At 47.7% G+C, this 17,875-nt stretch overlaps 1 protein-coding gene and 1 pseudogene across 1 annotated transcript; both read right to left on the minus strand.

Moving 5' to 3' along the window:
* Positions 1 to 15,705, minus strand: part of LOC112399625 (eukaryotic translation initiation factor 1 pseudogene) — a 79,075-nt pseudogene extending 63,370 nt beyond the window's left edge.
* Positions 504 to 15,891, minus strand: WDR27 (WD repeat domain 27). Its single transcript, XM_024744918.1, is given in 14 exon segments — positions 504 to 591; positions 965 to 1,140; positions 1,371 to 1,438; positions 2,356 to 2,601; positions 2,888 to 3,228; positions 3,653 to 3,772; positions 4,264 to 4,297; positions 4,662 to 4,716; positions 5,587 to 5,732; positions 6,687 to 6,770; positions 7,496 to 7,549; positions 10,127 to 10,249; positions 10,334 to 10,430; positions 15,625 to 15,891. Coding segments are annotated over 14 exon segments (1,899 nt in total).
* Positions 15,892 to 17,875: the final 1,984 nt, after the last annotated feature.

The raw sequence follows: 17,875 nt of genomic DNA on the forward strand, positions 1-17,875 counted from the left end.
GGACACGGGTTCTTGCCCCGGTCCGGGAAGACCCCACATGCCGCGGAGCGGCTGGGCCCGTGAGCCATGGCCGCTGAGCCTGCGCGTCCGGAGCCTGTGCTCCGCAACGGGAGAGGCCACAACCATGAGAGGCCCACATACCGCAAAAAAAGAAAATAATAAAAATAAAATAAAATGTGAAACTCTTCAGCAAAGGGAAACAAGAACAAACTTTTCTCACAATAAGTCTACTCTGTGCTGGCCACTAAAGAACCACCACCAGTATTTTTCATGTTTTGAATTCCTATGAATTATACCCAACTCAGGAGAAGAAATGTCAGCACATTCCCCACCACAAACACCGCGTGAAAACACGCAAGAGGCACAGAATGGAAGGAGTGAAGGAAGAAAACGCTGAATTTGCACTTCGACGAACGTGAATTCACAAAACGACAGAGCGAAGCTAAACAAAGGTAACTCAGACAAGGAACCCCTCTGCAGTTTGTATTTCAGACTACATTACACTAACCAGATTGTTTGTGAGTAGCCGGCTTAGTACTTTTTTCCTTAACAAGTCCGAAATACAGCGGAGGAGTCGATAAGACACAGGAGCTAAAATAAAAACACAAAACTGGTCTATGAGAGCAAACTTATATGACGGAGTTACTTCAAGGAGACGTGCAACTTAAAGGCAGTTTTGGACGATTAACTCATGCAGATACAGATGTGCAGCACTTGGAAGCGAGGAAAACCGTCAAGCTTATTCTTATCCTGCTAAAAAATGAATTCGTATTTTTAATAAAAGTCCTGTTGTGAAGTCTACCTTCTATCCTGAAATAAAATAATGTTTCACATGAAAATAAACCACAAGCCATTTACTTTTAAACAAGATAGGAGCCATGGTGTGAGCAATAATTTCCTTATTGCTGGTATAGCTGGGAGTTTACTAAACTTTACTTCTATTTCTTAAGATAAAAAGGAATCTAAATTCTCCCGAGTGATAAACCCACACGTACACATCCTTCCTGAAAGACTGTACTGGGGCGGCACTGACAGATCCCTTCCCACGCCGGGGCACCGCTGAGACCTCACCGGGGCGGTGGGGTTGACTTCCACCAGGGCCATCTGATTTTCGAACATGGATGTGAGCAAGCAGAAGGCCTGCATGGACCGGTCGTGAGAGAATTAATGATGAACTCGAACTGTGGACGCAGCTTTAGCTGTGCTAATAGTCACGCTGCTTGCAGGGCCCCATGTGATCCCCTGAACTCTCACACCCACAGTCTCAGTAAGCAGCCACTACAGCGCCGTTGGGAGAAAAGAAGGATAAACCACAGTACAGACAGGTGCACCGTGCAGACTCTACGCACAGTGAATGGCCTACGACTGGCCTCACGACCACTGCTTTTGCTCATCACAGCACACGAGCCAGCAACTTGAACGCGGAGGCTCCTGAAATCTTAATTCCCAGCAAAGAGGAACAGACAAGCAATATGGCAGGGGTGCTCCCTGCCGTCTCCCTGAGTGCCTGCTGCACACAGGCTGGGGCCGGGGGCTCGACCTCAGGACACCAGGACATTAGGAGGGAGCAGACAGGCCCGGCCACTGGGGCCCGCGGCTCAAGGCCCGGCCCATGGAGAGCCGACCCAGCCCAAGCCCGCGGACTAAACACATAACACGGCTGTGAAAGTGCTGGGAAGCGCAGCGTCCCTGTGAGAACACAGAGCCGGGTCTAGGGGACATCTAGTTGGGTCTTAAAGGATAGACCAGCGGGATAGGGGGGGCAGGCATGGGCACTGAGGCCAGTGGAGGCTTGGAGAGTTCAGGGACCGTCACATAAGCAGACAGATGAAAAGGGAGGGGGGACGTCCCACGAGGAGGTGAGGTGTGGCCTGGGCCCCACCCCTGGCCGGCCACGATCCCTCAGAGCGCAGGGTGCAGGCAGCCGGCTCAGAAGTGGCCTCGGCTGTAGGGCCCACAGGGGGCCGGGGGGGCGGGCAGGAGTCGGTCATCCCTGCAGCTCAGCGGACACCAGGAGGGGCGAGGAGACGTCGCTCAGCCTGACAGGTGTGAGGGTGACCAGGCACCACACCAAGGCTGCGGCGAGAACACAGGCAGAGCCGACTTCAGGGTCCCTGACGCGGCCTGGCCGAGCCCCGGGACAAGGAGGGAGGGCGCCGGGCTGCCAGCGGGACTGGGGACACCAGGAGAGGCCAGGGCAGCGCAGCGGTGACCCGCCAGCCTGGTGAGAGCAGCTGGCGCTGGGGACCAGCGCATCTCGTCCTCCTCACCTCTGACCTCCAAACGCAGCAGGCAAAGCAAAATTTTTAAGTTACACAAAATTCACACCAAAGATCCTTTCAACGTAGGTCTTACCCTTGCAACGTAAAATGGCCTCCAATTCAAAGTCTGCCAACTTAAATATGAATAAACCCGCTGAGCTTCCAGTCCGCAAGCAGCTGGCATTCTCAGAAGAAAGACTCATTTTAAAAGAAAAGGAGAAAAAAGTGTCCTGATCTTCCTCAGCTCCAGGGCACCGAGAATTGCGCTGGATCCACGTGAGCGGAACAGGTGACACACAACCTTGGCGACCTGAGGGTCCCTCTGCCTGTGTCCCAGGAGGCCAGTCCGATCACTTATAACCTCTCAGCACATCCCAGGGTCTGGGTTTCCTAGACACCCACTGTCCAGGGAAGGCCACAAGCTGGGCCCAACTCAACTCTGGACGGAGGTTTTTCTCCCCCCTGACGTCACAGGAGGTCAGCACATCGGCCCCCGCGAGACCCCACACAGGTGGGCTTCCCCACGGGCGGGCTCCACGCCTGTGTGACGGCTGCACAGAAGACCCTGCCGGGTGGTGCTGACAGACTGGAGACTGACCGAGAGCAGCGTGCACATCAAGGCAAACACAGATCTGCCATTTCTTCTTTGTTTTTCCGTTTACAAACTAGACGCAGGCTGTAATCTGATTGATCAGCCGCCTCTGGTTTCACCAGACCTGGACTCAGAACGGCCTCCACAGACACCTCTGTCCCACATGCGCTTTGGGCATGAAGCCAAACAGCAGCCTCAGCCACTGCCCAGGCTGTTCTCGGGTCCTCAGCCTCCAACACCAGCCCCAGGGAGACCAAGCGAGTCTGAGCAGAAGTGGGATCACTGCTCCCTGAGGGACGGTGGGGACCCAAGGCCTCAGACCCACTAGTCAGCTCAAGTTCAGGCCAGGCGCTGTTCCGGAGCAGGCAGGGGCACCTGTGCAGAGACACAACTGCCTGCTGCGCAAGCACAGAAGGGCTGCGGCCGCGCCAGCAGCCTCCTCAGGTCTCCCACCCCAGCAGGACCAGAGGCTGCTCTTTAGTCATCTCCAGAGCTCTCCAAACTCTGTGTGGAGCCAAGGGGAATGAGGTCACGACATCACCCTTTGCCCTATTGCAGAAGTCAAGATCTGCCTAGATTTGGGTGAAGAAAATTAATCTCGCTTTTTTAATTAAATAGACTTAAAAATAACTGGCCGAGATTATCAACCTTAAGACATAAAATATGCAGTCCTAAGAACACTTACGGTTATGTCAGACAAAGATAATTCGGTTTATTTTAATCAGTCTAGAAAAAAAATGAACCTAATCTAGGAAGGAGGCTTTCTTCATACGGCCGTGGTGGAGTCCATGGTACTTACAATCCACAGTCACAGGGCGCCAGGCTCAGGACAGGAAGTGTCACTTCAATCTCTTCTCCTGTGTCCGGTGCCTTTGTGGAGGGAGGCTGACTGTCTTCTACGGACAGAATTATTGACAATCTGAGAGGCGACATTAAAATGATGTCAAGGTCAAGGCTAACAGCTGACCCAGTGGGATGTTGTAGGAAATGCATGTTGCTGGAAAGCTCAGATCACAAATCAAGAAAAATCCTTAGGCTTATACATTATAAAGCACAAGGTTAGAAATAAACATTAGACCCTATATCCTGAGGCCTGTAGGGAGAGAGATGGAGTCTCAAGGATAGATCCACAGAAAGGGGGTGAGGAGGAAATGGTCTACTTAGAGATAACTGTGAATTCCTAAAGTGGGCTTATTACTTCATAATAAATGAGTATTTACACAAGAAATAATGAAAGCCAAGGCAAACACATTAGGAAAAAATAGATCTAATGGATAAAGGCAATTTCTAACCTACTCTAAAAAGAAAGAGCTTACAGCCATTTACCTATATATATATATACATATATCACAAACTGAAAGAACACCAATCACGATAAATCTGAAGGCGAGCAGAGCAGAGACAACACACCTGCTGTAACAAGAAAATGAATGGACGCAGGTGCCTAGGAAAGAGAATCCATAGCGGGATTAAACAGTAAAACCAGTAGTTTCCCCAGCTCCTCCTGGGGCAGAGTGGCAGATCCTCGGGCACCTGGCAACGGGGACAGGCGTGGGGAGGGAGGGGTGACGAGCGGGCTCAGTGGAAAAGCCGCGGACCCCTGGGCAGCCCCCGCTGTGACACTGCCAACGGGCTGGAGAGCCGCAGCCCGCTGTCCACTGAGACAGGCCTCCACCCGCCCCACCCCGCCGCTCCCACAGGACCTGCCTCGCCCGGGACCCTGGCTTCTCCTCCCTCTCTCTCCAACCCCTGCTGGGGAGGGGGTCGCTGTGGGCCTGAGCCCCGTGGGCGGGTCTGCAGGGCATCACCTGGCCAGCTGCATGGCTTGGACTCCACCCCCCTGGTGTGGGAACTCTCTCTTTCCTCAGGTCAACGTGTGTCACACACAGCGATAATGGTGTCCTTCCACCAAACCGAAGGTCCGAAGCTGGAAAAGCAAAACACGTCTAGACACGCAAGAACACATGTAGACACAGGACTCTCACCAGGTGGTCGGATGCAAAGCAGGAAGCCAAGAAGAGTGAGCAGGGAGCCGACAGGGTGAGAGGCGGCGCCCTGGCTGCTCTCCTCTGGCCTCCAATCCTTCCCTCCCTCATGCCCCCACCCGGGGGCGTCCTCCTAACGGCATGTCGGGGGGGCAGTGCCGACTTGAGGTGCAGACACAACCCAGCGGTCACTGTCTTCCGTAAAACACTGGACCAAGCACGATGTGCTCCTGTCCCCAGCGCCACACGCCTGGTCTCTCCAAACACAGCACTGCGGACACAGCCCAGAGCTCCCAAAACCCTTGGAATCTCCTGATGAGTGACCACGGCGTCGCTTGTTATGTTAATGAGGTGACTGCTGGAAAGCCCTCAGGTCACCTGAGGATGGGGACTGGTTGCCAGGGGAACCACCCCTGACCTCGGGGGAGGGGTGCAGGGGCTGGAGACGGACTTCAATCACCCACCACCAAGGATCGAATCAATCCTGCCTAAGCAATGAGCCTCCATAAAAACCCCAGAAGTACAGGTTCAGGGAGATCCAGGTGGGTGACAACATCCTCCCTGGGGTGCGATGCCCCCCATGTCCATGGGAACAGAAGCTCCTATGCTGAGGACGCCCCCAAACCTTGCCCTGGTAGCTCTTCCTCTGGCTGCTCGCCTGTATTAATCAAGCAGAGGAAGGGGCCGTGGGAACCTCTGATTTGCAGCCGAGTCAGGCAAAGTTTTGGGTGACCTGGGGACCTGCTACCTGCGACTGGCATCTGAAGTGAGGGGCAGTCTCGTAGGACTGAGCCCTTAACCACCTCCAGGTAGACAGTGTCAGAACTGGGTTAACTGTGGGACCCCCACTGGTGTCGTGCTGACCGGCTTCCCGGGGGACCCCCTCCCCCTGGTCTGGGGACAGAAGCATCAGAAGAGTGCGATGTGAAAGCTAAGGAGACGCACAGGAGGAAGACCTGGGTTACCTCCTCACGCGAGGTCTTTCCCAAATTATATCAACAGCCACTGTTTTTAAAAGAGAACAGTATCCACGCTTTGTGAAGTAAACCTCAATTCCTCACCTAAAATCTGGTAAATGGAATATTTACAAATGGAATATTTCCTGCCACATCAGTAAACAAAGGATGTCACAGTCACCAAAGATTGCAGCCCTGCCTGCAACTTGAGCCGAGGAAACTCAGGGCTGAAAAGAAAGCTGCCATCTAGCAGCCATCAGACTGCAGCCACTCCCCGCAGCGAGCCCTGGCGAGCCCTGAGGCAACTCAGGACGTGAAAATACTGGCCCCAGGTAGCTGAGGTGCACGTCAAAGGAATGACTTCACTGAGGCCAGACTCTTGCATCTTCCCATACATAGAAAAGCGCTGAATTCCTTAACTTGAGATGCCTGGATTTCTTTATTTAACGATAGTCCTTTGATGTTCCGACTACCTGCCCTTTGCTGCCAAACTCCTACATACCCTGGCCCTCACCCTCCCAGCCCCTCGCCTGATCCGAGCAGTTCTCAGAGTTATCTGAAGTGCCATGTCCCGGGCCGCAGTCCTCATTTTGCCTCAAATAAAACTTAACTCACAGCTCTCACATTGTGCATATTTTTTTAAGTCAACAAAACTAAGTTTTTAAAAATATCAAATATCTTCAAATTTCTCAAAATATATAAAGCTGACACTAATGGTTGTACGAGATCTTACAGAGGACCGAGCTTCTCTGCAGGCGAGGCCCCGCGGGTATGAAAACCCCACCAGGCGCTGGAGGTACGGCCTCAGCAAAGGATACAAAGCAATAGTGAAACAGAGACCTTTGTGCACGTGTTCACTTAGTCATAACAACGTCTGAAAACTGGAGTTAGCCTGTGGTTCTCAGCTGGCCATCCACACAGCCGGTGACCAGCTGCAGCCTTTGCTGGTTCACAAGGAGACTCGGGAGGGGAGAGGCTATTGGAGGGGGCACGCGAGTTCTTAGCTTTAAAGGCGCCTGACAGAGTTTAAACTGGGAGCCAGCACTTTTACTGATGCTATTTCTTTTAGTCACATGTGAACTATTCTAAAGTAAGTTCCTCACCAGGAAGTAGAAACTGTAAGTGAACACAAATTTTGGAAAGTGCATGAGTGTGGGAAGACAGTGGTCGGAACGGCCCGGGGGGAAGCCTGGGGGGTCATCCCAGCCCCTCCACGAGTCACTAACCCCCAGAGTGAGAATAGCACCAAAAAACATTAAACACGCAGCAACAACGATTCTTAAGTAAGAAACAATAAGACTACGGAATTAGTGGTGAAAACAGCAATTAAATGAATGTCTCTTTTTTAAATCGTTGCCTAGGATGTCATCTCGTTTAAAACTTACTGTGAGTCCACAGTGTCAAGGATTTAGAAGGAGAGTTAGGGTACATGAATATTGAAAACACTGCATGTCCTGAATAAACTTTATAGATGACATCAAAATCAAGTCTATAATTGTTTTCTTAACAGTCAAATAAAGTCCCCATAGTTAATTTCAGGACAATAATTCCAACGTAATTCCAAGAAGTATGCTCGATCCCTGAGACTGATAAATGGATTCAGACCCCCTTGACTGTCACAGCTCTGGCTTACAGGTTAACATGTATGTATTAGGTTACACATAGCCCACGGACAGAAAACAGGTAAAAGTTTTAAGTTACCTGTTAACACTGATGAGTTGTATGTTAATGATCCCATACGATGGTCCCAAACCTTTGGACAGACACATGCTTCTTTAGAAGAGGTAAAAATTTTGCCATTATTGCTATAGTTTGAACTAATACTTCTACCAAATTACAAATTAATTTATGTGAATGGTTATCTAAAGGACAAAATAATAAGCATATAAATAATAAAACTACAGAAATACAATTAAAGATATCAGCATCATACATACAGGAGATAAACATTTCCAGAAATAACAACCTATAGGTTTGGAAGACCCAGACAAGAGAAGGTTGGACACATTTCCAGCACTTCATCAGCCCTGCCCAGGAGAGGGGACAAGGTCACTGTCACCTGTATCCTGAAGAGAAAGGACCAGTTACTAAGCGACAGGCGCACCCTCCTGTTTTCCAAACATCAGCTCTAATTCTCACACCCCTTGAGGAGACGGAGGCCATCATTTCCATTTTCCAGATAAGAGAGGTCAGGCGAGCTCGGTTAATCTGTCAGCAGCAGTTGGTAAGTGGCGAGCTGGGGTTCTGGCCCCAGCAGCCTGCTCCAGAGCTTTTGCAAGTGCGAGATTTCAAGGTGACAGCAGAAGCATTTTACAATCTCTCTCCTCTCTCGCTCTCTCTGCAGATGCCTGTTAATCACCCCCAACTTTTCTCCAGCCACAACACAGGACACCCTCACTTTGTCAGTTAGAAAATAGAGTGCACTGACTCGGAGGTGGACGGGAACTGAGCTTGCGTTTTGCGTTATTTCCTTCTTAAGCCTAATTTAGCTCTGAATGAATCTTCTGATATTGGAAAGTGGCCCTGCTGCTGGGCCCCCAGGATATACTGTGGAGGTAAATTAAGGTGCTAGCTCTCCAGGGCCCTGGATTCCGGGAGAAGGAGGGTCCCGTCTCTGACTCAGCCCACCTGGAATGCCAGCTCACCAGAGGGTGCCATGAGCCCCGGCTCCCCACACCCGCCCAGCAAGCAGCCAAGACAGCGGGCCGAGTCCAGGACAGTCACCCCTCGGACATTACACGCGTGGCAGTGACCACGAACCAGAAGCACAACACGAATCGTTCACACACTACCACAGTCTAATGCCCGTCCTGTACCTCGAAGCTTCTGTCCTCGGACACCGCGATGATGACACGTGCCTGCCAAGTGCAAAACCCGGCCGCGGTCACTGGGCCCGGTTAGGGTCGGCTAGGGTAGACCAGCTCTGGGGGAATTGGTGAGGGAAGACCAGGCACCGAGTGTTCTGGTGATTATTATTTTTATTAATAAGTTCTACGAATCTCACAGAAAATAGTTTCTGTTAAAATTAATTCTACTTTACATAATCCCCTGGTCCGAATTTGGAACTTCCCGTGCATAACGCTGGAAGCTAAAGTTCAGGGGCTGAGCCGAGAGGGAAGCGCCGCGGTCCTGTGGCCCCAGGAGCAGCGACTGAAGAGATGAGACTGACCGAGGCCGACACCCCCGTCACGCCCTGAAGCAGCATCTGGGGCGCCCCACCTCCCCACGGCCCACACCCCACACACGCTGCCCCGCCGCACCCGCCGCCAGGCCGGCCCTGCAGAGGCGTCCGCACTCCATGCCAGGCTTATCATTTTGTCTTTCGGGAGCATCTGTCTTCCTTCAAACACTGTACGTGCTAAGTGCCCGCCTGTTCATCCTGGTTTACCTTCCCCTGACGTGAAGATGGTGTTTGTTAGGTTTGGGCGGTGACCTAGTGCTAAGCCAGTTAACCATCAAAAGGTGTCTGCACAAAACGTGTTAAATACTTACAGCTCAAATGCCAACGTGTCGCTCAACAAGCTCACAGCCCTGCCCTGATCCTAGGTCACCTCCACCATCTGACCTTTTGTTATGTGCGACCCTCAGCTTCACAATCTGGCCCAAAATTGTCTGAAGACAGAAACGTACACTCTGCACCGCAAACTGCCCGGCACACCTGAGGCCCCATGGCTTAACCATCAGTGAAGGTCTGGTGCGCTAACGTCCCTCCTACGCTAGGTTTTTCCGGTGGAAATGGCAAGAAAACGCCTTGCAGGCAACTAGCTTTGCTGACTGCATTCATCTGGCAAATGGAAGACAAGACACGACACCAGGCCCTGGAAGATCTGTCTCCAAGCTGCGTCTCGGGCAGGAGGTGAGTTCTGCTCTCCAGGCCCGGCGTCCGGCCAGCGCGTAGAGCCACCAAAGCACAGAACCCGCAGGAGGTGGCACACCTACTTAAACTCGTCCCAACTGAGAATTAAGGCAGAAGAGGCCAATTCTTGATGAAAAGCAAATTTTGCTAGAAGAGATAAAAGCACTACGCTTTCCAGGCCTTGAAGAGACCGCTCAAGTAGGAGCCGATCAGAGAAACACAGTTTACCACACATGTGCTCAGTGAGCCCTGGTGTCCAGACTTCCTGGAAAGGTTTCCTAATTTACATAGAACAGCAGTATCTGGGTCCAGTGCTTTCCAATCGCAAGATAAAGAAATGTTTTCATTCGTTGCCCCTCACATCTTTACAAAAACAGGCCCAGTTACAAACCCTGCTGAGAAGAGGCAGGTGAGGCCCAGCACCGGGAGCCGTGGGCGTCGTGCCGGGGAACTTCACGCGGTGTCGGGTCTTAGCTCAACGTCCAGTGTGAATACTTTGTTTCCAGCACACACCGCAGTAACATGATCGGTGGGACTAGGCCTTAAACACAGCACCTTTCCCAGGAGGGTGCCGAGGACGGTCCCTCGTGGAAGTCGCCCTGGAGGGAGTTGGGTCATTAGTGTAATGTCCGAGATGACCTCATGGGAGATGCTGAGAGCGTAACCCTCTATTCCAGGATTACGTGCAGAATGGCGTGAGATTTGGTTTGATTTTGGCTCCTTGAGAGCATTAAAAACATTGAAAAGTTCTTCTGGAAACACGTGGAACACGGGCATTGTCTGTAGGGAAGACACTGCATCACGAGGATGACGGCGTGTCTTGCAGAAGGCCACGCGCACAGACTCCAGGTGAGCTGTGCATCCCGTCCTCCCTCCTCCCTGCATCCGCCGCGGCTCCACGCCTGGCCAGTGACCTGCTATGGCCCGTGGCAAGCAGGCAGAAGGGACACTGTGCCCATCTGAGCAGAAAGGTACTCAAGGAGACAAGACCATTCGGTCAAAAAACAAGAGAAATAAGAAATGATGGAAAACACCCACAAGTCATTTAGACCTTGAAACCGAACCAGAACTGATCCAGGTGTCAAAACTACTAGATAAGGACATTTAAACAGTCATTATAACTTCATTTCATATGTTCAAAAGGTTAAACAGAGGCTTAGAATATATTTTTAAAAGACCCAATTCTAACTTCAAGAGATGAAAACTAAAATGAAAGACGAAAAACACACTAAGTGGGATTAAAAGCAGATTAGACATTGCAGAAAGAGAAGTAGGTAGTCTAAATAGGCCTATATCTGTTAAAGAAAATGAATCAATAATTGATAACCTTCTGAAACAGAAAGCACCAGGCCAAGATGGGCTCACTGGTAAATTCTACTAAACATTTAAGAAAGAAATCAGACCAATTCTCCAAAACGTCTTTCAGAAAATAGAAGAAAAATAAGAGGAAACACTTCAGAAGAAACAGAGAGAATACCTCCTTACTCATTCTATGAAGCCAGTATTACCTGAATACCAAAACCAGACAAAGACATGACAAGAAAAGAAAATTACAGACCAATACCTCTCATGAACAGAGATGCAAAAATCAACAAAATATTTAAAATATTAACAAATCAAACTAAACAATGCATAAAATGAATTATAAACCATGACCAAATGGGATTTATTCCATGTATGCAAGGCTGGTTCAACATTCAAAAATCAACTAATCCACCATATCTACAGGCGAAAGAAGAAAAATCACACAAAAACATCAATAGAGGTAGAAAAAGCATTTTAAAAATCCAACAACAATTCGTGATAAAAAAAAAAACTCTCAGTATACTAGTATCCAAGCATAATAAAGAATAGCTACAAAATATCAAAAGTTATCATATTTAAAGGTGAGAAACTAGAAGTTTTCCCACTAAGATCAGAAACAAGGCAAGGATGTCCCCCTCACCACTCCTTTCACCATCATACTGGAAGTCTTAGCTAATGCACTAAGACAAGAAAAGAAAAGGAATAGTGTCTGAGAAGGAAGAAGTAAAACTGTCTTTGTTCACAGATGTTTCCATGATTGTCTATGTAGAAAATCCAAAAGAATGAACAAAAAACTCCTGAAACTAAGCAATTTATAGCAAGTTTGCAGGACACAAAGTTAATATATACAATTCTGTTGCTTTCCTATATACTAGCACTAAACAAGTGGACTTTGAAATTAAAAATACAATAACATTTACATTAGCAAAAATGTAATGTAATATGAAATAGGTACAAATCTAACAAAATATGCATAAGATCACCATGAGGAAAATTATAAAGCTCTGCTGAAAGAAATCAAAGAGGAACTAAATGAATGGAGAGATACTCCATGTTTGTGGACATGAAGACTCAACATTGTCAAGATGTCAGTTCTTCCCAACTTTATCTACAGATTCAATGCAATCTGAATGAAATCAACAAACTTACTCTGAAGTTTACACGGAGAGGCAAAAGACCGAGAACAGCCGCATAATACTGTAAAATAACACAGTTGGAGGACTGACCTACCTGAGTTCAAAGCTACTCCAAAGCTCCACCAATCGAGACTGAGTGATGTTGGCAAAAGAAAAGACAAACAGATCACTGGGAGAGAGCAGAGAGCCAGAAAGAGTCAACCGACCTTTAACAAAGGAACAAAGGCAATACAGCGGAGAACACTATACACTTCTAGAAGGTAACATAGGAGAAAATCTAGACGACTTGCGTTTGGCAACGACTTTTTAGATAAGACACCAAAGACATGAGTCATGAAAGTAAGAATTAATAAGCTGGACTTCGTTAGCATTAAAAAATTCTGCTCTGTGAAAGACACTATCAAGAGACTAAAAAGACAAACCACAGACTGGGAGAAAATATTTACAAAAGACATATATAATAAAGGACTGTTATGCAAAATATACAAAGACCTCTTAAGACACAACAAGAAAATAAACAACCCAATTTAAAAATGGGCCAAAGACCTTAACAGACACCCCACTAAAGAAGATACACAGATAGCAAGTAAACGTATGAAACTTTTCATCAGGGAAAGTCAAATTAAAACAGCAGTAAGATACTACTATCCACTTGTTAGAATGGCTAAAATTCAGAACACTGACAACACCAAATGCTGGCGAGGATGTGGAGCAACAAGAACGCTCATCCTTTGCTGGAGGGAATGCAGAGTGGTGTGGCCACCTTATTAGCGTTTCTTACAAAATGAAGCATACTCTCATCATACAACTCAGCAATCCTGCTCTTTGGTATTTACCAAAGGAGTTGAAAATTTATGTCCACACAAAAATTTGCACAGAAATTTATGTTTATAGCAGCTTTATTCATAATTTCCAAAACTTGAAAGCAACTAAGATGTCCTTTAGTAGGTGAATGAATAAATAAACTCTGGTCCATCCAGACAGTAGAGTATGATTCAGCGCTAAAAAGAAATGAGCTATCAAGTCGTGGAAAGACATGGAGCAACCTTAACTACACATGACTAGAGAAAGGAGCCAATCCGTATGATCCCAACATACAACATTCTGGAAAAGGCAGAACTCTGGAGACAGTACAAGATCAGTGGTTGCCAGAAGCTGGGGTAGGGAGGCGCGAACAAGCAGAGCCCAGCGGAATTTCAGGCAGTGAAAACACCCTGCGTGGTGCTAGAGTGGTGGCTACATATCATTGTACACTTGTCCAAACCCACAAAATGTACCACACAGCGGGGGAACTCTAAGGCGAACGATGGACTTCGTGTGAAAACAATGTCAATGTCGGTTCATCGACTGTGACGGATGTACCATCTGGAGGATGCTGAGCATGGGGGAAAACACGCGTGTGTGGGCGCATATCACAGGGATATAGGAACTCTCTGTACTTTCCCCTCAATTTTGCCGTGAACCTAAAACTGCTCTTAAAAAATAATGGCCTCAAAATACAAAAAGCAAGTAAAAAGTAGAATCCAAAAAGAAATGTGTAGCCAAAATTCCACAGTAAGAAATATTACCAGGGATAAAGCATGTCACTTCATAATGTTAATGGAGTCACTTCACCAAGAAGACATAAAGATACTGAACATTTACCTGCTTAATAACAGAGCTGCAAAATACATGGAGCAACACTGATAGAAGAGAAATAGACAAATTCACATTTAGAGTCATAGATTTCAATATGCCTCTCTCAATAACCGATAGAGCAGGTGGTCATAAATAGAAGACTTGAAGAATGCTATCAACCAACTCGATCTAACTGACACAAGTGTTCATAGCAACTTTCTTTGTAATAGTCAAAAGTGAAAATAACCTGAACGTCCACCAACAGGAGAACGGATAAACAAATTAGAGCATATCCATACAATGGAATACTATTCAATAATAAAAAAAGAACAAACTGTTGATACATGCAACAACGTAGATAAATCTCAACATAATTATTCTAAGTGGAAGAAGCCAGACAAAACGAGAAGCTGCCTGATTCCACCTACATAAAACTCTGGAAAATGCACACACCCCAATACTAAGTTTATATTTAGATACATAAAGAACCCCTTCAAATCAACAGGAAAAAGACAGATAATTCAGTAGAAAACTGGCAAGAGTTTGAACACATATATCACAAAAGGGAATGGCCAAATGGCCAACAAACGTGCACAAAGGAGTTAAACCTCATTAATCATCAGGGAATTGCAAATCATAATTAAGTACCACTACACCCACCAGAAGGGACAACATTCAAAGGACCAAGTGTAGGTGAGGACGTGGACCCACCATGTGAAGAAGGACAGGTTGGTACACAACCACTTTGGAAATCTTAGCTTTAACTTTTAGACTAAATATATGCATTCCTTAAGACGCAGCAATTGTATATACGTGTGCGTCAAAAGACACATAAAAGAATGTAGCAATCGAAATATGGAAACCAACCAAACCTCCAACAATAGTAGAACGGATAAAGTGTGGTCTAGCCGTACAACGCAATACTGCACAGCAATGAAAACAAGCAATGTAGATAAATCTCATAAGCATAATGGCAAACCAACGAGACCAGCAAAAAAGAATGTGTAATGTGTGACACCGTTTATACAAAGTTCAAACAGGAGCAAAGCTACATGCTGGAAGTGGGGCCAGAGCCACCTCTGGGGACGAGACAAGGGAGCACCAGCTGAGGCAGAGCCTGGGCAGTGGCCGCCCGGCTGTGTTCACTTTGGTATTATCACTACAATGTGCACTTAACACCTGGGACACATTTTTCTAAGTATTTTATGCTCGATAGAAAAACAAGAGAGGTCAAGCCAGAGATCGGAATGTAGGGTCAACTCATCAATGCAAATTGTGTTGAAGAAACACATAAAAACCTCTCTTAACTAAGTGGGAAAGAAATCAAAATACAGATTTCCCTTCAGCAATGATGAACAGCTTCCACTATTAGTAAAGTGTTTGCCAGCATAATTGAAAGTTAAAGAAAATTTCAAAGCAAATACAGTTTTGGTTTGCATATACTGTCATCACTATTCTCAAACCCCTGAAGCCCAAAATGAAGATTAAAACTATCCCAATACCAAAAATGTTGATAGACTTTTGCTTTTTTATTTTTTACAATAAAACCTGTTTTTAGGAGTATTAAGATAATTATATTAGTCATGAAATAACCTTTAGAAAGAAAACTGATGTCTTTAAAACCCTATCAGTTTGATGTTAAAGATTCTGCAATAAACACAATAAACTCACTTACATGTTGTATTAAAAATCTACAATTAAAATTAAAAGTTCAACTTGTCTTGACTGCGTTAAGAAGAACCTCTTCTTGATAATATTCTTACTCAAGAAGAAATTTTAAATGATTTTAAAGTATTTAAATTTATTTTTAAATAAAGTGATTCCAGTTTATTTCCTAAGTCAAAACTTAATATGCTTTGTTTTGTTAGCATTTTTCTCCTACAGCTGGTAACTGAATCCACAAAGGGCAAACTCACCCAAACAGCATCAGAGGAACAGAGCTTGACGGCAAATTTCTGTGACTTAACAAAAAACACGTATAACTTTTTAAATGCCTGGTGAGGAGGTTCCTTGGTGTCCCATACACAAAGTTCGTTTCCATCTAAGGGGAAAGCACAGGACTGCTCACTGCAGGCGAGCTGAACGTGGGATGCGGACTTCTTGGAATCCACCAGGTATTTTTCCACGACTATGTCACCTGCGTGGTCATCATTCATGGAGAAAATCTCTTGTGGTTATTCCATCTTCAACCTGAAACACAAAGTACATATAAGCGGACTATGGGTATGGTATTTCATGCAGAGGACAGTCTGTTGTTTACTCGTAATTACCAGTATGACCACACACACGTCACATCTGGTGACTCGTCTTCCCTCCCCACCCCCAAGAAAAAGAAAATCACTGACACCCCGGAAGTTCCCTGTCAGGACTGCTCACTGCTCCCACGGGCTTTCAAGTTAAGCAGACCTCGGTTCCAGCGCCACGGCTCCCACTGAGCAGACCTTGCTTCGACGCGGAGCGCCTGCTCCCCCACTGGGAACGGAGGGAACGCCGGCCACCCTCACAGAGGCCTCGCGAGGACCAAACGATGTTCCAGCACCGGCACCAAGAAGTGCTTTCAGAGAGCCGCGACCAAAATCGAAGACTGTTAGCAACGATTAAGATGCAAAGTTATGTTCTACACTGATGAACAAAGTCAGTGGAGAACTACAAAACAAATCCATACCCGTTGCGCATCTGGGACTCGTTCAACTAGTTCACAACATTCTAGGTCGTTAAAGTTGGTTATCTCGGCTTATACAACCACTGGTTCACTGGCTGTGTCTTATAAAGCATCAATCAGTGACACACAGACAGAAATGAAAACAGTCTCAGACCTGTCCCACTTCACAGTCAGTAACTCCGTAACGGCTACCAGGTTATACACACGCGGCAGTAGCCCCGGGTCACCCCTGATTCCGCACCGCCTCACGGGCACCAGACACACCTGAAGCCTCAGCTACAAAGTCGTGAGCAAAGCGCCTCGCCGTCCGGCCACCAAGCGGGTTGTTTAGATTCAAAGAACCCAGCCATGTGGTCACCATGCTGGCTGTGTGGACTCGGCCTGGACAGGCCTGATGGGGGAAGTGGTAGTTAGCACAGAATAAGACTCTGGACAGTCACCAGCAGAGATGGGGTGGGGCTAAGGAGTGGGGGCAGCTGATGCTCCCGAGGGGAGATCCTGGGAGGGTCGCTGCTCAACAGACCGCAGAGCAGGGCCCATCCTTATGCTCAGGTGACCCTGGGGAGCTAAGAACTGAGACAATCAGGGCTGCCCGTCTGGAAACACACGTGTCAATCTGGCCACAGCGCCGGGGGTCAGAGTTGAGAGGGGCTGGGTGGGGACGACGGGGCTAAAGCCAAGCCCAGGCCTGGGGTCTGGCCCAGAGAGCCTGGTCAGTAGCTCTGCAAGGACAACGGAAGGTCAGCCAACACCTCAGTTTCCACCCTCTCCTTCCCTTGCAGACCTTTCCTGTCCCCACATTTCTCTTAACTGCACAACCGTTTTCCTAGTTTCCAAGTTTCCAGGCACAAAGCTTGAGCGAATATTAATTCCTTCCTTTTTTTGCCGTCATATCCAATCCATGCCCAGCCCTTTCTTTCTCCGTGGGGAATTTCAGATTTGTCCCTCAAACACCCAGCGAGTGAGGGGTCGTGCCAATCCTAAAAGTATAATCTGCTGCAGACACCTGGTGGGTTACCTGCTAAAATGGCAGTGATTCTCTCTTTCGGGGGCCAGAATCCCATTAGCACAGAAGCAAAGAACACGGAAGCCGAGGGCAAGCGGGATGCTGCCGTGGGGTGTGGAGCAGAGGACGCGCTGGGTAGAGAACAGCAGGACTGGGTCTGGGCCACTGGGTCCCAGCATTTGGTTCTACCCCTTCTGTCTTGGATTCGGTGGAGTTTCCCTTCGTCTAGGCTATTCTGTTATTTCCAACCAGAGAGCCCTAAATAATGGACTATCTGATTTCATTCCAACTGTGAAAAGAAACAGCACACAATCTGAGACAGCGGGAGCGCAGGACCTCAGCGGTGGGAAGTTCACTGCCAGAGGGGACCGGCCGAGGGGCCTCAGGCCGGGGCTCCCACACAGCACGCACCCGCAGGACGAGGAATGTACAGATCTAGACTCCCCAGGCCACTTCATGGAGGGTGACCCCCCCAGCATACACCTCCTGGGTCAATGGG

Source organism: Neophocaena asiaeorientalis, unplaced genomic scaffold, assembly GCF_003031525.2.
Source record: "Neophocaena asiaeorientalis asiaeorientalis breed wild unplaced genomic scaffold, Neophocaena_asiaeorientalis_V1.1 scaffold649, whole genome shotgun sequence".
NCBI lineage: Eukaryota > Metazoa > Chordata > Mammalia > Artiodactyla > Phocoenidae > Neophocaena > Neophocaena asiaeorientalis.